At 33.1% G+C, this 24,520-nt stretch overlaps 1 protein-coding gene across 1 annotated transcript in view; it reads right to left on the reverse strand.

Annotated features, from left to right (window-relative positions):
• The window catches only part of LOC111621790 (patched domain-containing protein 3-like), a 35,309-nt gene extending 13,917 nt beyond the window's left edge, over positions 1-21,392 (reverse strand). The window contains exons 1-7 of the mRNA XM_023364040.1: positions 21,373-21,392; positions 18,828-19,306; positions 14,584-14,913; positions 13,959-14,501; positions 13,028-13,190; positions 8,015-8,162; positions 1,573-2,090 (exon numbers count right to left, since the gene is read on the reverse strand). Coding sequence (XP_023219808.1) covers positions 1,573-2,090; positions 8,015-8,162; positions 13,028-13,190; positions 13,959-14,501; positions 14,584-14,913; positions 18,828-19,306; positions 21,373-21,392 — 2,201 coding nt within the window. The remainder of the gene's footprint in view (positions 1-1,572; positions 2,091-8,014; positions 8,163-13,027; positions 13,191-13,958; positions 14,502-14,583; positions 14,914-18,827; positions 19,307-21,372) is intronic.
• Positions 21,393-24,520: the final 3,128 nt, after the last annotated feature.

Raw genomic sequence — 24,520 nt, forward strand, 5'->3', positions numbered from 1 at the left:
TTTTTAAAATAAAACATTCGAGGTTTTCATTTTGTTTCTGCGTACTATATTGCCACAAGACAACTTTTAACTGTAGCACGTGTAAACTAATTCGCGTTGATTTGTTTACAACTTGTTACAGTTAAGTTGATTGGTCGAATCATTATAGTCGCAAACCCAGATGCATTGTAAATAATCCCATCATGCTTATCGACAAACGTAAACAAGTGAATATGACCTACTTCCGCTCGCTCGAGTTAGACCCTTCGAGTTCACTCGAAGGGTCTAACTCGAGACTACCGATTATGTGAGTCATAGTAACACGAGTGAGTTCGATGACGTCAGTTCGAGTACAACACGAAAAACTCGAGACTAAGGGCCCAGGACTGCCTCGTGGCAGGTCGAAAAAGCGCGGTGATGTGTCGAAGCGCTGACGTCATCCACATGAGACCCTCTCGTGGCGACTGTAGGCGTTAGCGCCTCACATATATTAATTGTTCATTAAACCCGTGTTATTAATAAGGGAAATTTTCACGTACAGTTTACACTCTTTTAAAACAATTAATTAAATGTTAAAACAATATTATTGTCGGTACGAGAACAATTAAGAATGATTAATTAAGTATTTACTGTGACATGGTCGCAATTGCATAACAAAACAAATTTGAAGTGAAAAGTGAAGAAATAACAGTCAAGCGTGTAAAATTTCTCGAAGAACATCCCTGTTGTGTAATGTAAATTCTAGAACGTATTCATATTCACACGATAGAGAAGTTGTCCAACATCCATCTCTAAGTACAGTCTAGACCTAATTAACAATAAGAAATGTTTATCGCCTTCAAACTAGATACGATAGTTCGAAATTACTGTTCTAGTTTGTAAGTGAATGTACACACACTCAACCAGAACGCGTAAAAACTACGTATTTGAGTAATTTTTACGCGTTCTGGTTGAGTACCTGTACAATATTAAGTATATGATGAGACACCGACACTGTAATTGTAAGCACACCGAAAGATCTAACATCGTCTTTCAATGTATTGCGTTGTGAAATGATAGGTTATTAGATACTTCTAGGTACGGTTGCCTCTTTTCCCGTATCATGTATTTCAAGTCAATAATATAAACATGATATTATTTAACGCAATTTACTTATTACTGATTTGCATTATGTATAGTCTATATATTCCGTACACTTCGAGTTTTCGATAGTTCGAGGTTGTTTCGTTTCCGATCAACACGAAGTATCGTAACTCTACTGTACTGTAATCATATAACTGGCTATTGGAAATAATTTAATTAATTGGCTATAAGAAAATTTCTATGAATGCTAACTACAGGAAAACTGCTTTTTGGCAGAATTGTTCCCTGTACCACTTCAAACGACACTTCAAAGTAAGGTTAAATTGTATTGAATTTATACTAAATTTACACTAATTAACACATACACTATAAACATTACAAAATTAATACACTGATATATTTCCAATTTGTTTTATAATTAAATATTTGATATTTACTAAAATAATATTTTGCAGGTTTAATAACTTGTAAATAAAAAGCTTCTGCAAAATTTTATATAAAAAGCCTTACTTGATTTTGTATTCTCCTAATTTAATGCTTTTCACTTTTCCCCTTAAAGACAAAGCATAGTTTCTAAGGCATTCGTCGTATATTGTCTTGGCGCAAATTCTTTCATAACTGATTGTTGTGTTCCTCCAGATAAAACTAATATTTCTAATTGTCTTATCCATTTCAAATAAATCATCCATTGCCGATTCGTCCAGCATAGAATCGTTGTATTTGGCAGTGGCAATAACAGCTGCATATCTTCCGAATCTAGAAGTTCTTAAAAAGTCGTAATCTTTTGAAAAATCTGATGGAAACAGCGATTCGACAACATTTCTCTCCGTTCTGGATCTGGCGTGGATTGGGATAAAGAGATATTCTATACTTTTGACTAATTCCAATTCTTTAAATCCAGTCGAAAGTATTAAAGATATCAGAAAAGGTACTATGGTGTACGCCAGCGGATGACATCCGATGTGATATCCAACACGAGAAAAAGCATAAGAAACCGCTCGTCTGATATAATCGCATGCCATGGCCACCTGGAATCAATATTTTTGGATTAATTGCTTTTTTAAACTTTTAAGAATTTGAAAAAATTATATAGTTTATTATTATAATCAATTATGTTTTTCATTTTTGAGTCTTTCTACTCTATAGGCTTTTTAATCGTACCCATCGTGGGTTAAGACGGGACGACAATGGAGGCTGCCGGGTGATGACTGACAGAACATATAAGAAAAATTTCTGGAGCTTTTCTACCAGCCGAATTCGATTTCGGTTCCTCCAAAGCGGTAAGCCCGGTATCCGTCCCACTATACCATTTCTCTATTAATTTTATATACAGAATGCAATATTTTACTGAAATTTAACTAATAAATAAAGAAATATTTCGGATAAAAATTTTCCACAAATAAAGTCTAAAAAATATTATAAAAATCATATAATATTAAAATATTTAAAATTAAGCATACTTACACTTTATAAGAGAGTATTCGTGTGAAAAAAAATGTTTCGGGCTACTGTCTGTTGAGTTAAACTTATGATGTTTACTGATAACCCACGTCTGCGCAAACTTTTATTTAAACGCGTTGCCTATACGTGACATTAATGTAAAACAACTTTCGGCAGATGACGTAACAAATGTAATTTTAAAAATTATTTTAATTCTGATATACAAAAAAACGCAATTGGCGAAATGCCATAAGTTTCAACTCTTAAACTTCTTCGTAAAATAAAAGAATCAATAACAAGATATCAAATAGTCAATTAAAATATAAAAAATCTTGATAATTTTGAATAATTCATTCTTAATTCGTTCGTTTTTCATTATTTTTACTTCATACTTTATGTTACTCGGATAGCTGACACTACAGCATTTACACTGGTTTCTCAAGCATTAAAAATGTCCATATATTAAAATTAATCTGATTAATATAATCAACGATGAGAAGAGTCTATTGCCAGTTTGTAATTTTAACTATTATTTAAATTAATTGTAATGCCGTTTTCTATGGGCAGTGACAGGAAGATTAAAACTGCAAGCTCTAACAGTAGCCTACTTGTTTGAAAATAAAGCATGGATAATCTAAAAATGTCATTCTAGAAGTTATAAAATTACAAATATGTATTTATAAAAGGTGATAATTTACTATATCTATATAATTAAGTTATATCATAACATTAAATTATGTTGTGACCTTTACTTAATGAGAATATTCCGTAGATGTCGACAGTTTAAGTTCTAGTTAGTTAGAGCAGCTCAAATTATTCATTAAATTAGATTTAGTTAGAGCAGCTCAAACGAATTTATTAAAAGTATTTAACTACGTTAAATACATTAAAATCCGTTGAAAGTTTATAGAGCTGTTGTAAAATATTTGAATAAAATCCCAGATTTGAATTTAAACCCAGAGATTTACGATTCTTCGATGTTTTATCAGAAACGTTCATTTTTAAATATATATTATTTTCTGTTTTGTATTTTAAAGTATTTTTCCTTCTACTTATATCTATTATTTAAATGGCACAGAACAATAAAATGAAAATTCACATAAAAATGAAGAATTCCATTCAAAAGATACAATCGAAGGTCAAAAATTAAGAAATTACAATACTTAATACGAAAACAATTTTAAAATAAACTTCCTTCAGTTATAAAACTAAAATGAAGGTTTTCTTTTAAGTTAATAGAAAAACCGAAATTCTAATCGAGATTTTTTTCTATTTGAAATAACTTTTAGAAGGTTAAACGAAGCCTCTTCTATGTAGCTTGAAATATTGCGTTCAATCTCAGAAGTTGATCGATCGATTTTGATTAAACATTGCCATTTTTTATTTATTGTGACGAGGAATCAAAAGGCTTTATAAAAATGGTGGTTCGTGACTTCGTTTTACATATACAATGGAGTCAAAGTGATAACGACCGTGCTCCTTTTACAAAATATGGCGCCGCATGCAATTTTAACTCTTTATGTCGGGAAAGTTATGCAACTCGTTGAACTTTTTTCAATGTTAACTGTCTTTGATAAAATTTTACACGCATTAACACTAAAATAAATTTGTAAACTTAAGCTAGAATATTGTACTAAATACTTTCGACTGAGTGTTATCAATTAATAATAAAAACAAATTACATTATAACAACAGTAATACATTTAAATGTTAGAACGTGATAAATATCCTGTATGGTTTAGTTTGACCACTGTAATACTTCTAATTTAATATTGTTTAAAACATATTTTTCTATATTTAAATATTAATTTTTACTTATATATTTTCAATATTTATTGGAGAAAATAACACATTATAATATAACTTTATAATAGTATTTACGTGACAAATCATAGCAAGTTATACATAATATTTTCAATTGTATTTTAAATTTAAATTAGGTTCATTAATTATATGCGTATATAAAAATAGTTGTAAAATATCTTGCAAAATCGTTTATAAAATCAAGCTATTTATTTACAAAATGTGAAAATATAGTGTTTTTCATTATCGTTATCAGCTGACATATTATTCTGATTTACAGAGGAAACATTTATTCTTATTTTTCGAAAATATTACCTAAAAATGCCCCAACATTAACAATTGCTGACAATAAAATGTATAAAGATGAAAATATACTAAGCTTAGGAATCTCTGATGCCGCACTACTTTTAATACATGTCTTATTTTTTAGGTAACAATAAATAACCATCCCGAAATGATTACTCGATGCATTTAAACCGATCCTTAGTTTGTATATTTCTCTCATTCAGCATGTTCCTCACTTTTCAGCACTCCCTTTTTTATTATGTTCTTCACTAATGCCCCCTTTTGCTATATTCCTCACTAGGAAACATTCCCTCCATCCATGTTCCTCACTTAGCAACATCCAACTCATGTTCCTCATTCAATATCGTTCCCTTTACCATGTTACTCAATTACCATTATTCCCCCTTTTACCATGTTCCTCAATTAGCATCATTCCCCCACTTTCCAAGCTTTTGCTGAAAATTACAAATGAAATTCGTTATGTTTGATTACAATATGAACGGTTAAACTATTTTTAATCGATTTTCTCGCCAACATAACATCAGAAAGTGAAATTATGCTTTTGAACCGCGGACAAATAAAAAAAAGTGCGGGTCGCCATGTTGAATGCAAATTGAAAAGGAAGTTGTTGGACGTTCGATCGCTATCAGCCACTGTTGAACTTGCTGTGCCTCTCGATAGCAGAGGTGCCACGTTCACATATCTGAGATGAAGAACATTTTTTTAACCAAAAATCGAAACAAAGACGAATCTTGATCTTCGCGATTAATTAAAATAAAATTAAGGAAATTAAATTATAAAGGAAAACGAAAAAAAAATAAACTTATTTTAATATTAAAGTCACGCGAAAAAAATAGAAAAATTAGTAAATTAANTAATTTATTTTTTTAATATATGAATTTAGTGCTTGATGAAGCCCGATACAGTCACAAATGCGAGGCCTCACCCCTTAAAAAACTATGAAAATATAAAAGGAAAACGAAAAAAAAATAAACTTATTTTAATATTAAAGTCACGCGAAAAAAATAGAAAAATTAGTAAATTAAAATTTTTATGAGACAAGACTAACAAAAAAGGAAATGTTAGTTAAGGTACGTGGTTCGTTCAACATCGAACGAAAGACGGTGTCGAATTGTATTCATAAACAAACGTCTTTCTCGGGAACCGATCTGGTCCAATTTCACCTGGTAACGGAGAAAGACCAATCAGAGACCGAAAAGGGGCGATTTGCGAGACGAAAAGATATTTTGGTCTAGGCCACAGGGACACTTGGTTCTTTGCCATGGCATTCCACGAAGCTACGTTCCTCGTCAGGGGCGGCCCTAGGGCGGTGCGAACGGTGCGACCGCACTGGGCACCGTCATAATGAAGGCACCGAAAATGCAACGATAGATCGTCTGCGAAGAAAATAAAACCCAATCACCTCTTACTACTTAACCCTACCCGCCAAAATAAATTCCAAGATTAAAGAAACCAATATTTATACATTTACTTTCTTATTCCTTTTGTTCGCTGTCTTTCCAGAACTTTCTTTTCATCTCCTTTTTTTCCTTTGGGTGGGACCACCAATCCCAAGAACATAAGACAATGGGAGAGTTAATGCCCGAGGGTCGATAAGACAAAAAAAAAAAAAAAAAAAAAACGAGGTAGTCTGGACGGGATCTCCGTGGGAGTAAGACGTGAAGAGAAGAGCGCTCCAGATTACGAGTAGGCGACTAGGGGCTACTTGAGACTGAATAATTGCGAAGGAAGGACATTTTGGTTACGTTTAAAAAAATAGAAAACTTCAGAGTCAACAAGGATATACTACTCAAATACTTTATAAACTGCAGCCATATTTATTAACAATTTCAAACGTTTTCGGTCATCTTTAATGACCTTTATCAAGAACGAATGAAGATCGAATGCTGACTGATTTGTATTAACGATAAATGCGCTTTTGAGTTCCAAAACTCATTATCGATCTTATTTTTAGGTCAGTTCTATCCCAAAAAAAGAAAAGATTATTTAAATACGAGGTCGTAGATGAGACACCAACAGATCCTGAAGAATTGTTTAAAATAAACGGCTTTTACCCTATGATCGATACAATTGAGAATGCGTTGGTCACTCGATTTACACAACTATCCAAATTTAATGATACATGGTCCTATTTATACAACATCAAAACAATTCATGAAAAGTCAAAATTAGAAAAAGCCTGTGCAAATTTAGAAATAAGTTTAACCGATGGAGAAAAATGTGACATATATGATTGCGAATTGGTTGAGGCACACCCGAATCCATTGTTGAAAGCGCTCGAATCATCAGAACCAATAAAAGTTCTTTAACTTCTTAAACAAAATGATTGGTAGGATATATTCCCGAATGTGTGGACAGCACTTCGAATTTTGCTGACCATACCTGTAACTGTCGCTAAAGGAGAACGAATTCTCAGTAAATTAAAACTTATTTACGTTTAACCATGTGTCGGGATAGACTGTCATATCTAGCAATTTTATCTATCAAAAATACTATTGCCTAGGAATAAAATTATTCTGAATTAATAACAACATTTGCAAGCGCAAAAGCGAGGAAGATGGCAATATAGGCTTTTTATTTTATTTCTTTCCTTAATTTGTTTCAATTTTAAATTAATTTACGATGTAAATTTGTCTTTGCGTGATGTGAGCGTTGTCTGTGCCATAGCAGTTTAAATAAATATTGTTATGAATATTGCCTTGTGAAAGAAATATTGTTCTTTTTTCACTGTAATTGTTCCTCATCCATACTAGTACTATGCTATAGATTTTACACAAGAGTGAGCAGGGTTGTGAGAATATAAAACACTAGCATCCCTTGTGACGGCCTTGCCCGCTCTTATATACATATAGAACTTCGAAAATGTGAACTAATTGTTTATTAAATATAATTGTTCATTGATTACTTGTGGACAATCCACATGGTATGTGGAAACCCATTGTAATTTTGAAACTCCGAATAAGATTATTATTATCTTGCATGATTTTCTGCAATCTTTCAATGAGTTCTCTTTTCAAAGTTGAGTTTATATTCGATCGGGCTAATATCTGCTCAGATTCAGACATGAAATAGATCTTTAAAAATATAGGAGTGTCTTCTGGATTAGGAAGTAAACTGCCAATCAAATGATAAACTTGTCCCTGGATTTTAAATGTACGCATGAAATTCCCTTGTCTTATTTCTTTGGCTCCAAGTGATGTGATTTGAAATAGAGTGTTGTACTGTATAGAATTGTTTAAGAAATGTATAGAAAGAGGATCTGTTCCTAAAATTAAATTTTTAATGAAATCAGGAGGTTCTTCAAGTTGTTCAAGAACAATTTTCCCCTCAACACAGCAAAGTCTATGAGTTTCATCATACTATTTTTTGGCAAAACAATGATCACATATTTTGATCATTTTACCTCTTTCATATCCAAATAGTCATTTTCAGGATGATAATCAAAAGCTGATTCAAAACCTAAAAAATTCCTTGCTATACGCATTCGATTCTGAGCCGAATGAATTCGTTTCTCTTCCAGTCTTTGAGACCGCTCTGCTGTAGATTCTTGCCTACAATTATAAACAATAACAGCTTTAAAACATTTTCTTCCTATTCGTGCTCCCGCAGCCCTCGGCGTTATTTATCAATCAATCTCAAAAATATTCACTTGAGATAAATCCAATTACTATTTCGAATATTTTGTACAATTACCATGGGCGTAGCGAGGGGGGAGCCTGGGTGGGCACGGCCCCTCCCAGGGAACCTGGTGCCCTCCCCAGGAAAAACCTAAAGCTAAAATAAAAGTTTTGAATACTAAAAAAAGGTGAACGGCTTGCTCGGTGCCCAATAATGAACAATAATTTGAAATAATTCAATTTTGTGTCAGGTTGGCCTCCACTAGGCCCCCCCCATAACAAAACTCTGGCTACGCCCATGACAATTACCCGCAGATATTAACGCGTAATGATTCGAAAACCTGCCATAAGTACACATACTGCCATATAGCATGATGACGTTACTTTTTTATTTCCTCGAAGATTTTGCTAATTAACTAATTATAATTTAATATAATAGTAAACTTCAATAATCGACTTTTCTTATAGACAGAAAGTACTAATTTTTGTGTCGCCATCTAGTGAAGAGAGAGAGAAATAGACAGACAAAAATCAGTTGCAGTTTTATTTAATTCATAAAAAATCTGTAGGTTTGATTAGTGGTAAACATTCCGGGGATCATAAAAATGCTACAGTTAAAATTTGGTAATGATTGGTTCAGTAGTTTTCAGGCTGGTATACACGGTAAGGAAATCCTTTGAGGATTAACCGCGATTTTTTTTCTATCTGTCCATTTTTAAATAAAAATAATTCTTTATACGTTGGGAGGTATTTTAATAAGTTTTGTAAATTACTATGTTCGATCCAGCCAGTTATATCCGAGTTTTTTTCGTCTGTTAAGCACATCTTTTGAGGATTTCCTTACCGTGTATACCAGCCTGGTCACAAACGAAAAATACGTTGTCTCTTTATATAGTATATAGATATAGATATAGATGATCCTGAAATGTGTGCTATATCTCTATAATCTAAAATTAAGAGATTCCATCGAGGAAGGGAGAAACGTAACAGCTTGCGATACGTCTGAATTAACAAGGGTCAAGTTAATTCTCCATTTACTGTCGTTATCGTTTCTCATCCATAGTATTACTATACTACTCTTTCGGAGGTCTGAGTTATTAATAATGTGAAAACTGTACATTATCAGTTTAGTCTCTACAAGGGGCTCCACAATGAGATCTCGCACCACCTGAAAATCTGGCTAGGGCCGTCACTGTTCCTCGTTGGGGTGCTTCCCGCAAGGTTCCATCTTCGTCCTTTGCCGATGTATCCTCCGAAAGTTATAGACCTTCGTTGAGAGAAACTTCGGACAGTTTGATCTTCATTCACCGGACATCGTTTCCTGTATGAGAACAGAACTTGGAATGCAACATCTGATCAGCGATAGGAAAACACCCTCGTCGCTGGACTTTCCACTTCTTCTTTGCAGACTACGCGCCGAATTATGCAACGACTTAAATTCTTCGTCACTATAGAACTATTTGTAAGTTAATTGTCTAATGAACGGGTTGTGTTGTTTGTAAACGAGGCATCGATCTCTGACTGAACCGCTCCCACATGATGCTGACTGTTACAACTCGGCAGTCCAGAAGGCATGGAGACGATAACGATATCACATATACAGGTATACCTCGCCTTACGTCGGTAATTGGTTCCAGGAAAACGACTTAAGTCGAAAAACGACGTAAGTCGAATTTACTTGTCTCCAATCTACTTGTCACTAGGCTAAACGATAAATTACTATTCCCAGTTCTGTATTTTATTTATTAATGCATTTTTAATAATATATGGTTAATAAGAATCTATTTTAAGCTTACAAACAAATAAATTTTAGTTTTTAATAGAGTACAGAAAAAAGTAATCTAAATTTACGAATGCATGTACTGTACTGTAAATACAGTACATACTTGTAAATGTATATATTTTAATATGATTTTATGTGCTTTAAACGCTTTTCTAGTGATATTACGACTTCAATATTTGTGGAGGACGGACGTAAAGTCGAATAAAATGACTTAAACTTGATTTTTATTTTTCCGTATACTTTTTTGACAAACGACGTATAATCGGGAACGACGTAACTCGAAACGACGTAAGTTGAGGTATACCTGTAATCGTTATTTTTTCGTTTTGATATCTCCCCCTCGACCCCCTCACACACACGTTTCGTATTCACTTGGGCTATTTTAACTTTAAATACTGTATCGCCTTATTTTTAGGGGTTACGCATTTCCGAAATGATTTTCATCTGTGTTACATTTCGAACTTAATTCCAAATCATAAACTTAATAATTATATTTGAAATCCGATTTGGTTTTCGTCACTAGACGCAACTGTCTAGTAAATGATTTTTCTCGTAAAAGATTCGGGATGCAGAAAAGTATTGTCATAAATGGGAAGGAATTGCAGATTTGCTAGGAAGTGTTGTCAGGAAGAGAGAGATCAAAATTTCTCTAAAAATATATTATGTAATTTATGGACAGCACTTAATCTACTTCTTTTCGTACGTGACTGAAGTAACAGTTATGCTTTTTTCGGGGCTAGTTGCGAATGTTGACTGATTTAACAGTAAAAGATTTATTAGAAGAAATGCCAAAAGTACTAAGCAGGAGAGAAAAGTTTAACAAAACTAGCTGTCGGATATGCCAAAGAATATATTGTTACTGATGGAAGTATGTGTGTACTTCAGGTGTAATATTTAATGACGTAAAAAGAAAATTGTAGTACAGTAGACCCGCGGTAATCCGACAAACGTTTTGCAAGGCGGTGTCGGATGATCGAATTTGTCAGACTATAGAATACTTCCACCGGAACTTTTTTGAAAAGGAGTACTTTGTAATCTGACAAATTACATACTTATAAAAATGGTAAGATCAAATCTATATGTACTACATAATATACGATATGGGACTTACAGTTAGTGAATTAAACAACACAATAGATAGCATAGGATTTATTATAAAATTAACGCCATTAACGCTCTAGCACTTGCAAAAAAATAATAACTAAACATACTGATGTCAATCAATTACATACAACATATATAAGTATTTCCAAGGTACAGTACATAGTCGTCAAATAAAAGGAATTAAACTAAGTTCAAAAAGTCGTAAGGTGCTCTTTTTGACAAACAATTTGAAATTTACTCAGGCAGGATTACATATAATATTCATAGACCTGCAGAAAGCGTACAACATGGTGCTTAGACAGGAGATATAAAGATGTATGAGTACAAAAAATACCAAAGAATAGTGTAACATTTGCAAAGGAAATGTATGAAGCAATAATGAATCTCGTAAAGAGTAGTGTGTTATGGCGGAAGGATTTACTATGAGATGAACTACAACAGAATTCATCCCTCAGCCCGTTGATGTTTGATTTGGTGATAGATGAATTGATGGAAGATGTGAAGAGCAAGACACCGTTGAGCATGCTGTTCGCGGACGACATTGCACCGCGCGAAAAGACGCTGGAAAAATGGAGAAAAGTGCTGGGAGAGAAAAACCTGAAGATAGAACAGAGTCAGTATACATGACATCTGGTGAAGATTTAGAACCAACTCAAGGATGAGAAGTTAATTATAGATTTTTAAATTTAAGTATCTTGCATCATATATAGCAAGTGGCGATGGAATGAGTGCGAATATGCCGCATAGAGTCAAAAAAGACGGCTAGAATGGAGAGAGATAAATGGCATGCTGTATGAAAAGAATATAAAGTGCAAAATAATAAAAAAATTTTACAAACCGTGGTAGGACCTGCAATGATGTACAGTGCCAAGATGTGGACAGTTACAGGAAACCAAGAAGATGGAAACAATAGAAATAGGAATTAGTGATATGACGAATCAGCACAGAATAAGGAACGATTACATAAGAGGAACACTCAATATGGGACCTAATGGAAAGTATATTAAGATGTGCTTATTATGTGTTTATTATGATTGTGGCGAAACAACAGAGAACGTTTTACCATTTTTGCATGTTTTATTGCAGAAGATGCAGCCTACAAAGGAAGATCGTCTCTGTACTTTTTAGTAATTTTAGTGGAATACTGATAATGTGCAACGACGGAAATGAAAAAAGCAAAGACAAAGGTTTTTCTTTGTGAATGCTCTGTATTTTTACATTTTATATTTATTAAATAGATTAAGATGGTTCGGACACGTGGAGAGAAGTAAGGACTGCGTTAGAAAGAGGATTAAAAAGCAGGAAGTGATGCAAAATAGAAAATGAGAAAGACAGAAATTGACATGGAAAGACAAAGTGTCATAAATTTTTTGACAGAGGCAATGGACCAGAGACAATACTCTGAATCAAGAGATCTGAAAAAACACATTAACGTTGGAATTATACAATAATAGGATTATACACATAACGTTGGGATTACGTTGTTCATATAAACATGGGAACAAATTTACAAAAACAATGTAAAACTATTGACGTCATACATGAAAACATGTTAATAAACAATTTCCTGTATCATAAATATAACTTCATAAAAAGTTCACGAAGATGCTTGAAATCAGAGCAATTATCCTACTATCTAAGAAAACTATAAATGTGACAGAATAAGTATTCATTATTTTTCAATAAAAGATCATTCAACGTCTCGTTGGTCATTATTATTTCTCAAATCATTGTCTTTATGCTTTATTATACGGAAGTTTTTCTATTCGTTTTATTCTTCCAAGAAAGCGCTATAGAATCTCCAGTGCTAAGAATTACTGGCAACAAAATTAACCCGTGGAATGCAGAAAATGTCATTGTTAGAAGCAAAATTTTGAAAAATATAACCAACAAGTAACTATTACCGAAATACAGAACCGATACCCCAAGAATTGTCGAAGCACATCCTTGAATTATTGGATAACCCGCAGCGTATAATGCGTATTTCATCTTACCCGCAGGATCGCTTTCTTCGCTACTTATGTAAGCGTACGTGATGTGAGCGGAATAATCTACACAAAACCCCGCACTCATAACTGGAATGATCATGGAAATAGTGTCAACATTAACGTTTCACAGAGACATGTATCCAACTATACACACCTCTATGGAGACTACAGTTAACATGACAGATATAGTGCATGTGAAATTTGGTATGAATAAGACAAGTACTAGGGATATCAATAATGCGGAAAGGCATACTGTCTGAATGCAAGTTGTTGTCACATTTAAGTATTGGTCATAATAAACGAACCATGGGTCATGTACGTATACAGTAATACCCCAACTTACGCGATAGGTGGGACCGAGCGATTAACCGCGTAAGTCGAATTCGCGTAAGTCGAGGTATAATTTTGCAATTTGTGTAAAGTCGAATGTATTTAAGGTAATAAATGTTCTCGTTAATTTTATCTTGTCTTTTGATTCGTTCACGGTTAGAAAAAATCACCACATAGAGTCTCTGAAGTCTCCTTAGATATAACAAACACAGAAATAAATAACACAAAATAAATTGTAGCTATGTGTCGATTCCGCGCGGTACGTCCGAACGTGTAAGCTTAATACTGTGGGGGGAGTGAATAATCGAGAGATGCGTGGCGCTCAAACAAAAGACGAATCGACGAGATTTGAAAATCGCGTAACTACGGGTTCGCGTAAGTCGGGGTAGCGTAAATCGAAGTATTGCTGTACTTTAAATTTACTATTATCCGCTATTTTACGAACTATTTCCATCATTGTCGTTTCTGCACTGGCGTTTTTTACATTATAGATAAGAATATAAAATCTGGACGCTAAAATCCGACCCCCATCAGTATTAAAAACGACGTCGTTTCGAAATCTGCGGAAACTTCTTACATTTAAAAACACATTTTTCAATCCATCCAAAAACTCATAGGGATTGTTCAAGTTATATCCTTTGAAGGCCAATTTAGAAAGTGCACTTTCGCTAAAAGATAGATATTCTCTCAGCCAGCATTCTGTTGTAAGATAGCCACTGATAAACGGAGCAGTTTCGAAAGTATTTACAAGGCTTTCGACATCTTTTTGAGTTTGTACATCGGAATAATCTAAAGTCTGGTTAATAACAATTTGTATTCTGTGCGGGTGAAGTGTGAAATATTCATAAGAATCAAGTATGAAAGGAACAGCGTATGAGGTATTCGGAAATATTTTTTTGTAATCTAGTCCCTGTTTAATGTATTTCAAGCAATAAATTCCCCCCGCTAAATAGCAAGTATATAGTACAGCTAATAATATCTTAATGTACAGTTTTTGTAAATATTTCCCTGCAACATCTCGCAAGAATACCATGATGTATAATTCTTGTGAACTTCTTTCGTTTTCATCTGAAAAACGTAAAACGTCTTTGTAAAAATGTATGAAAAGAAAAAAAGTGATTATTTTCGTTTATTTTCCGCATTTTGTTACCTGAAATAATTGGTTTAAGTGGAAATAGAAATAACGGATGAAGATTTCGTTTTCCTCTGTAACCTTCCAGAGCCATAATCCCACCGAAGAAAAATATTTGATAGATGTAATCGAAGACTAACGACACTGCACAATATGTACCAAATATCCGTACAACCGTATAAGGAGTGATAAGGCTTGTACAAAAGGCAAGAATATTGGTTATAGAAGTGACAGAAACGGAAACTGCAGCCTCGGAGTAAGAATCGCTCATTCTTTTCTTCACTTCGTCGTTGCTGTCTGTACGTCTCCAAGCAGATAAAAGTACAAAAGAGTCGTCGATGCCGATACCTGTAGAAATAGTCTGTTTAGTGTCGTTACAGTTTTACATTAATAACAAACGAGTTTAATATCATTTCTAAACACTAATAAATATAAATCCGCAGTTTAAAAGTATTTAAGTGATAGAGTTGAATATGCAAAAATAAGCTTAATCAACTTTCATTTATATAAAAACAAGCAGAACTCTGCTCGAATTTTGTTCTTTTGAACGATTTTGGTTATCAGCATAGTATAATCCGATGCTATGGCAATGGAAGTCTTTTTTTCGTAAATTGTATCAAATATTAGATGGCATCGTGATAAAGATACTTTCCTATCGCCGTGAGTAGTAGTAGGAAAATATGTCTTTAAACATGATTCTTGAGGAATTTTTCTTATAATATGACATAGGTTGTCTTAACAACTTTCAAAGATTAATTTCAATTTAGATGATGTACTATAAGGCCTTGTTTTGATCAAGGCGAAATGCATCTGGAGGTAATACAATAGACCCTATAACACTAGATAATTCCGTTTTATATGAATTCCATGTTGTACGAGTCACTTAGATTTTACAAATACGTGCGTGAGCCGTTCACAGCCCGGCACACGTATTTTTAAAATCTAAGTGACTCGTACAACATGGAATTCATATAACATGGAATTATCTACAGTGTTATAGAAGGTCTACTGTATAGCTTATTAAAAAATGTTTTTTTTTCTGGTTTATTAAAAAAGTATCGTTTAAATCTTAGAAACTTTTTAAAAAATTATAAAATGTTAAAATTAACTTCTTATAAGTCGGTATTGAAAGAGAATGATTTTTCGAGTATATTACAACACGAACGTAAACCTTTGATTCAAGCCAAAATGAAATGTAATTAATCATTTGTGGAAGGAAACGTATTAACTCATACAGTAAAAACTATTTTCAAGTGTAGATTTTCTAGGCTCATGTAAAAGGATATTTTTGTACGCTGAAAAAGATCGTTCAAAATACACAGATATTAGCAACAGGTCGTTCGTGTTTACTTCAAGTTCGAAATCATTTCCTTCTACGAGCTTCTTTCAATCTGGATTATTAGCAGAATATTGCAGTTAAAAAATGATTAGGAATTTAAAAAAGAAACATCCAAATCAGTGTGTAAAATGTTTTTCGATCGGTTAGTTTTGTCTATAATCGTTGGTTTATGCGGATTAGTCGACTGAAAATATTGCGTGCATGTAATTTCCATTATCGTTTCTTTTACATCGATTTAAAACGGGTCCTGCTAAAAATAGTGAGGATGTGACTTTGATTCCGAAAGAGAAAACAGAAAGTTACTCAAAAGCTTAATTTTGCCGTTTCAATACTAACAAGTAAATTAAACAAAGAAATATAAGATATCTGGAAGTGTATAAACATTGAAAAGCTGACAGACCGAAAACAACAGGAAAGAACCGAGTTTGTGCCTTATGATTCATTTGCTTACAAAATCGCTTTGCAAAGCTAAAACAAAACCATTGACCGCAAAACAACACGTGAAAAAACAAATGGAATGACCAAGGCATTACCAAAAAGTGGCCCATTAATGATTGCGAAGAGCATATTTTTGTGATAAAAGCAAACTCTGTGTTGGACGTAGAAGCTTTACTGGATAATTTGTATTGGTCAGAGAAAACGAAAATTTTCGAAAGCAATGTCTTTTGCATAAAAAAGAATTCAGTTGGAGGTTTTGATATCGAATTGCATGCCAGCATACAATTGTTGAATTGTAATAAAGTGACTCGAGATACACATTGGAAGTTGATACATAGTTAATCTGGTCTTCCTTCTCTAACAATTTCCATGTCTAATCTCTACTTTCATTGTATCTGACCATAATATTTATCATAGTATTTATTCATTTATATAACTACAAACATTACTTTACGTAAAAATTTATCATACCGAGTGACCAATTTAAGACATTTTCAAAATTTTCTTTTTCTACTGTACACAATTTCAAGAATTTTTATAACGTACTAGCTTACCTGTCGCGCATTGCTGCGATCTCAGAAGAAACGAAATTCAAGCAAACTCGTTATAATAAAATTCAATTTACATTTTATCATTTTTATTTTAACTTATTATTATTATTATTACATTATTATTATTATTCATTTTCATCGGGAAAACATTTCAAAGTGTCGTTTCAATTCTATTTATTTATTGGAGTGCTTGTAGATACACGATATTTTTTGTTTTTCCGTCTGGTGCGTACACGAATAAATCAGAAGAATTTCCGACGCGTGAGCCGGCCACATACAGTTGTACATGCGAGAAGCACGGATTCTTTAAATTTAGCCCACACACTCGCAGCGATTGTCAGAAGTGCGATATTCCCTATTTTTATATACATATTTTTAATCCTTTACAATTTTAATTATTTAATTGCTCCTTCTTTTCTTCCTTGGCACGTTGTGAAATTTCTGATAGTTGGATAATAAACAGTTTTATTGTAATATGTGTTTTTAAATTATTTTGAGTCGATATTAAAATTTGGAAAAGGGGTGATCCCTAGATCGGTAAAATAGGCGAATTTCCTCCTACAACTTCGGTTGTTGTTCGGGATACACTTAAGGTTTTAACAAAGTTCGAGCGAATACATAATTAGCAAAAAATACTTGAAATAAAGTGATTAAACAAAAATTATTACAAATATCGTAAATAACAGTTCACAAATGCATATATAGAGATATTTTTTGGAGGGGGAAATGGTCTTCACAATTTGAAATCGATAGAATACACAGTATAAACGCGCGCCAACTATCGTAGGATAAATGCACTATGTCAGAAACCTTCGCGGGAGTGTATTAAAGAACTTCCCAAAGCTTCATAGCAATGGGATAAACGGTGTGATAATGCATTAAGGACGAACAGACAGACAGACAGACATACATTCATTTTTATATATATAGATTACATTGGTAATTTGGTGGGAAAAACCCATACGAAAAATAACGTATGTAATTATATAAAATGAAATAATATAATATGATATAATAGAACTGTTAGACATACTAAATAATTCACTAATCTGAATGTTTTTACTTATTTTTTGCCGGGGAAACACCAGGCTTCTCTCTTAGTGATTCCTATGGTGAAAAATCAATTTGGGAATGAGGAAGGTTTTTCCAGGATGATAATGCAAGTTTTCATCGTACGAAATATGTAAAAAAAAAGAAAAAAATATTTGAAAAAATTAACGTCAAATCTATACCTCGGCCACCGAACAGATTTCAATAACATATAAATCTGTTATTAAACTGGAAATTTTAATGAATGAAAAACGACATACAACAAAGGAAGATTTGAAAATTGCTTCGTTACAGAGTTGAAAGGAAAGTAACGATAACATAAACTTGAGAAAATAGGGCCATTACGCATTGAAGCTGTTATAAACGCTAAAGTGACCCAAGTAAATATACAAGAATTTCTATTTCATTCTTTTTTACTACGTTGGAAAACTGTTTCTAGAGATAGAAATTTGCGCGAAAATTTTCCCAGACTAAGTTGTCGGGATTTTATTTCGTTATACTAATAATTGTTTTCCCAGTGTGATATTTTGAATAACAAAGGCTCTTGGCATTAGAAATAAACTTCAGAATTTTAATAACTCTGGGATTCTTTCTTAACAAATAAAAAAATTCCTCAGATCAATAATTTTCGCAACGTTTTTGTTGTTCGAAAACTTTTTTCTACAGGTTGAATTTATTCAATATTTAACTAATGTCTGACGCAGTTTAGCCTTACAGGATCGCATAGCAATGAGTAATAAGTAACTCAGTTTAGAAAAATAAGAATTTATAAATAACATTTTACTTTTTCTACTGATTGAAGGCCCTGTTATCGATACAAATTTAGTATAATATCATATACGCTATTAAACTTCACTGTACTTATTCAAAATACATATACTTACCTAACATAAGAAACGGAATAGCCATATTTATATCGACGTACTCCATTCCACAATGCAATAATAATCCAAAGGCAGAAGCTGTAGATATAAATGCCGAAAGACAAGCTGCGACACCCAGTAAAGGTTTGCTAGCGACACCTCTAGAACACGAAGACAATGCCGAAAAACATACCATAACAGCACCGAGTATTATAATCAGGTACCAAGAGTGCTGACTGTTTTTATTTGCTTCATTGTCAAAAGTGCCTCCGACGAAATAAGAAAATTTGATATATTTAAATTTCAAATCCGATAACTTTGCTAAAACTTCATTTTCCCATCTGGACGAAATTAGATTCTTCAATTTCGTACCAATATCTAATTGATATACGAGTCTTACTGCTTTGAAGTCTCTCACTAAGTTATTTTTATCTATAAACACTCCTCCTAAGTTTATCAGAGGTATTATGGGCTCTCCTTCAGCCTTTTCCAATGGATACCTGTGGAATAGAATTAAATTGTCATGAAATTGCCTTTTGTCACGAAAATGATATTAGTGAATCTCGTTACTTAAAAATATTTTGTGCAAAAAAAACATTATTTTTTAATCTGATATTTATAAATCAATCATAGTCGAGTAATATTTAGTGAATGAATGTGTGAAATAGTGTGAATATCTTAGTTGTTAAATTTACATATTTTGATTTCTTAATGTGGTTGTATGTTATTAATAAAAACGTTCTTCCATTCTTCGCCGTTAATTTAATATTTGAAACAAACAAATTTATCTGTTCTTAATAATTGCCAAACGTTAATATTCGTTATTTAATTGGAAAATACTAAACTGCGATCTGCCTAAATCTGCCTGTCGGGAGTACTTTCTATGAGAAACTGGCTTCTATTTAGGTGTTAGACACGCGAGGAAAGTTAGAAAACTCCATGTTGCAGCTAGTCGGTTAGGTACGAACTCCCGAAAAATTACCAGTGTTCAGGGTTTTCATCCACTCGAAGGTTATTGAAGATTAATGATAATGATTTTTTACAATAGCAGTTTTTTTTTATGAGAAAAACGTGAATATGATTTATAATTTTTCTAAATTTAAGCATAGAAATCGCGATTTTGGAATATAAGATTTCAGAATTGTCAAGAAAAATGATAGAAAATTTATAATTTTTTATTTTTCCTGACTAAGTTTTCTCCTATTAGCTATACGAAAACGATACCAGCGTGTTAAGTCCTATTAATAAACATAATTCAAAGTAGACAAGGATAGAAACAGTAAAATGTATTTTTATGCATTTTAAAATAGAATAAATTGCCAAGCAACTACACTTAGACAATCACATTTCTAAATCTTAGTCAATATCATAAGGGAATTCTTAACAAACGTGTTATACGTGTATATCAACCTTGAGATGAGATTTTGATCTTAAAGTTTATTTTATATTTTAAAATAGAATTACAGATATTTGATAGCATTCAACATGACTTTTGTAAGCGACCTTTAAATAATGTTTCTTATTGTAGACCTATACTTTCCATTGTCGCTCTTCTATCCTTTTGTCCTTCGTTAATGTCGTACTGCTTTAAATAATAGTGTTGAAAATCACATTGAACACTATACATCGGGATAATAAGTATAATATATAGACTTAAAATATTCACTATGTTGCATTTTTTCATGGATTTATTGCATTATAGATAAAAAATATATATTGTTTCGAATATTCGATTTTCAAATAACATTGTGTAGATTTTTGCAATAAATATGCACATTCATACTAATAGACTATGCACCTTCAATAAATTAAAAATTAATAAACAAATAACGGGTTGCTAAATGTTGCAATAAAAACAACCCTTTAAAAGCTACTAGCAATAGCAAGAAGGTTCTCTGAGTGACAGCCACCTGTTTGCCTCCAAGCAAAGGAAATGTGGTGACAAAATCTTGTATATAGCAGCGAGCGACACTGAACAAAGGAGCTTCCTGGAATGTTCTGACTGCCTCGAGGCAAGCAACGAGCACGTGGACCAGACAATGCCCTTTGTTTGAAATGAAAAAATGCAGAAATAAAAACTTCCTAGTCCTGTATAAAGTTTTTACAAGTTCAACCAAATTTGACTGACGAAAGCAGGGTCTTAGTCGGTCGTAATAGCGTAATTAATAAATGACGGCAGGAGAGACACTTCGCGTTAAAATTATAAAAGCGGTCCACTTACACTAGAAATGCGGAAAGTAGGTCTGGAAGTCCACAGGGTTTCGATGTCCGTATTTCCGCGGAAAGCCAGAATATGCAAAAAACAGTGATACTAGTGTGAGCAGCACGTCTTCCCAAGTCCAGCGATGTATAATTCACGCACTAAAGACCGAAAAAATCCACCGATAACTTCGCAAAAACGGGAGCACAGCAAAACGTAACCTCCAATTTCCATCGGTCAAGGTAGCACTCCTGACCAGATATTAGCCCGATCGAATATAAACTCAACTTTGAAAAGAGAACTCATTGAAAGATTGCAGAAAATCATGCAACATAATAATAATTTTATTCGGAGTTTCAAAATTACAATGGGTTTCCACATACCATGTGGATTGTCCACAAGTAATCAATGAACAATTATAATTAATGAACAATTTGTTCAAATTTTCGAAGTTCTTTCTATATGTACATAAGAGCGGGCAAGGCCGTGACAAGGGATGCTAGTGTTTTATATTCTCACAACCCTGCTCACTCTTGTGTAAAATCTATAGCATAGTACTAGTATGGATAAAGAACAATAACTGTGAAAAAAAACATTTTTTTTACAAGGCAATATTCATAACAATATATATTTAAACTGCTATGGCACAGACAACGCTCACATCACGCAAAGACAAATTTACATCGTAAATTAATTTAAAATTGAAACAAATTAAGAAAAGAAATAAAATAAAAAGCCTACATTGCCACCTTCCTCGCTTTTGCGCTTGCAAATGTTGTTATTAATTCAGAATAATTTTATTCCTAGGCAATAGTATTTTTGATAGATAAAATTGCTAGATATGACAGTCTATCCCGACACATGGTTAAACGTAAATAAGTTTTAATTTACTGAGAATTCGTTCTCCTTTAGCGACAGTTACAGGTATGGTCAGCAAAATTCGAAGTGCTGTCCACACATTCGGGAATATATCCTACCAATCATTTTGTTTAAGAAGTTAAAGAACTTTTATTGGTTCTGATGATTCGAGCTCTTTCAACAATGGATTTGGGTGTCAAAGTTCCTCAACCAATTCGCAACCATATATGTCACATTTTTCTCCATCGGTTAAACTTATTTCTAAATTTGCACAGGCTTTTTCGAATTTTGACTTTTCATGAATTGTTTTGATGTTGTATAAATAGGACCATGTATCATTAAATTTGGATAGTTGTGTAAATCGAGTGACCAACGCATTCTCAATTGTATCGATCATAGGGTAAAAGACGTTTATTTTAAACAATTCTTTAGGATCTGTTGGTTTCTCATCTACGACCTCGTATTTAAATAATCTTTTCTTTTTTCGGAATCGGACTGAGCTAAAAATAAGATCGATAATGCATTTTGGAACTCAAAAGCGCACTTATTGTTAATACAAATCAGTCTGCATTCGATCTCCATTCGTTCTTGATAAACCGAAAACGTTTGAAATTGTTAATAAATTTGGCTGCAGTTTATAAAGTATTTGAGTAGTATATCCTTGTTGACTCTGAAGTTTTCTATTTTTTTAAACGTAACCAAAATGTCCTTTCTTCGCAATTATTCAGTCTCAAGTAGCCCCTAGTCGCCTACTCGCAATCTGGAGCGCTCTTCTCTTCACGTCTTACTCCCACGGAGATCCCGTCCAGACTACCTCGTTTTTTTTTTTTTTGGTCTTATCGACCCTCGGGCATTAACTCTCCCATTGTCTTATGTTCTTGGGATTGGTGGTCCGACCCAAAGGGAAGAAAGGAAATAAAAAGAAAGTTCTTATTTTTTTTTTTGTTCTACGGAGAACAAAAAAAAATAAAAATAAGAAAGTAAATGTATAAATATTGGTTTCTTTAATCTTGGTATTTATTTTGGCGGATAGGGTTAAGTAGTAATAAGGTGATAGGGTTTTATTTTTTTTCACAGACGATCTATCGTTGCATTTTCGGCGCCCCCACTATGACAGCGCCCGGTGCGGTCGCACAGTTCGCACCGCTCTAGGGCCGCCCCTGACGAGGAACATAGTCTCGTAGAATGCCACGGCAAAGAACCAAGTGTCCCTGTGGCCTGGGCCAAAATATTTTTTCGTCTCGCAAATTGTCACTTTATTGGTTATTAATCCCCTTTTTGGTTTCTGATTGATTATTCTCCGTTACCAGGTGAAATCGGACCAGATCGGTTCCCGAGAAAGACGATTGTTTATGAATACAATTCGACACCGTCTTTCGTTCGATGTTGAACGAACCACGTACCTTAACTAACATTTCCTTTTTTGTTAGTCTTGTCTCATAAAAATTTTAATTTACTAATTTTTCTATTTTTTTCGCGTGGCTTTAATATTAAAATAAGTTTATCTTTTCCGTTTTCCTTTATAATTTAATTTCCTTAATTTTATTTTAATTAATCGCGAAAATCAAGATTCGTCTTTGTTTTGATTTTTGTTTAAAAGAATATTTTTCATCCCAGACATGTGGACGTGGCACTTCTGCTACCGAGAGGCACAGCAAGTTCAACAGTGGCTGATAGCGATCGAACGTCCAACAACTTCCTTTTCAATTTGCATTTAACATGGCGAACCGCACTTTTCTTTTTATTTGTCCGCCAATCAAAAGCATAATTTTAATTTTCGACGTTATGTTAACGAGAAAATCGATTAAAAATAGTTTAACCGTTCATATTGTAATCAAACATAACGAATTGCATTTGTAATTTTCAACTAAAACTTGAAAAGTGAGGTAATGATACTAATTGAGGAACATGAAGTAGGGGAATGATACTATTTGAGGAACATAGTAAAAGGGGGATGGTGCTTTTACAGTACAGTAGACCCCTATAAAACCGGTTCCTATAATTACGATTCCTATAAAACTGCGAAAAAATTGCGATGGTATCTGTAAAAAAGGTGAAAAACTCCTATAATTACGTGAAACATCATCGGGCAGCCGAACTATTTTTTGCCGTCAAGTGCCGGGCTACAGAGAGTTTGCTATCGTCTGTACAGTATTATACATAAATTATATATAAATTAGGTACTGTATATATAATTATATATTAACTTAATTTAGTGTAACTTTATTATAATTATATTTTTTTTTTTCAGCCTCATAGCGCGATGTTACAGAGATTTTACGCTAACTATCGTCTGTACAGTATGTAAATTAGGTACCGTAAGTCTAATACAGTACTGTAATTTTATACATTTCTTGTGAAAGAAACATTTTTTATTCAACGGCGATTAAAATTATTTATATTAATGATGTCTCCAAAGTTCAACGAAGTTTTCGCAGATAAATAAGTTATTAGAAATCGGCCGCTGTTTGCTGAGCTGTTCTGCGACGAAAACAAGCTTTAGCAATGGGAATGTCTAATAGTGCACACTCGGTAAGTAATCCTACAATTGTTTGTTTATAGCGTAGTTTATACGGATTATTTCCAAAAAAAATATACGTATTTTGGAAATGTTGAGTCGGATTAGTCTAGAATCGATTAATTTTATGGAAGAAAA

This window comes from Centruroides sculpturatus, unplaced genomic scaffold, assembly GCF_000671375.1.
Source record: "Centruroides sculpturatus isolate CEXI.00-Female unplaced genomic scaffold, Cexi_2.0 scaffold153, whole genome shotgun sequence".
Taxonomy (NCBI): domain Eukaryota; kingdom Metazoa; phylum Arthropoda; class Arachnida; order Scorpiones; family Buthidae; genus Centruroides; species Centruroides sculpturatus.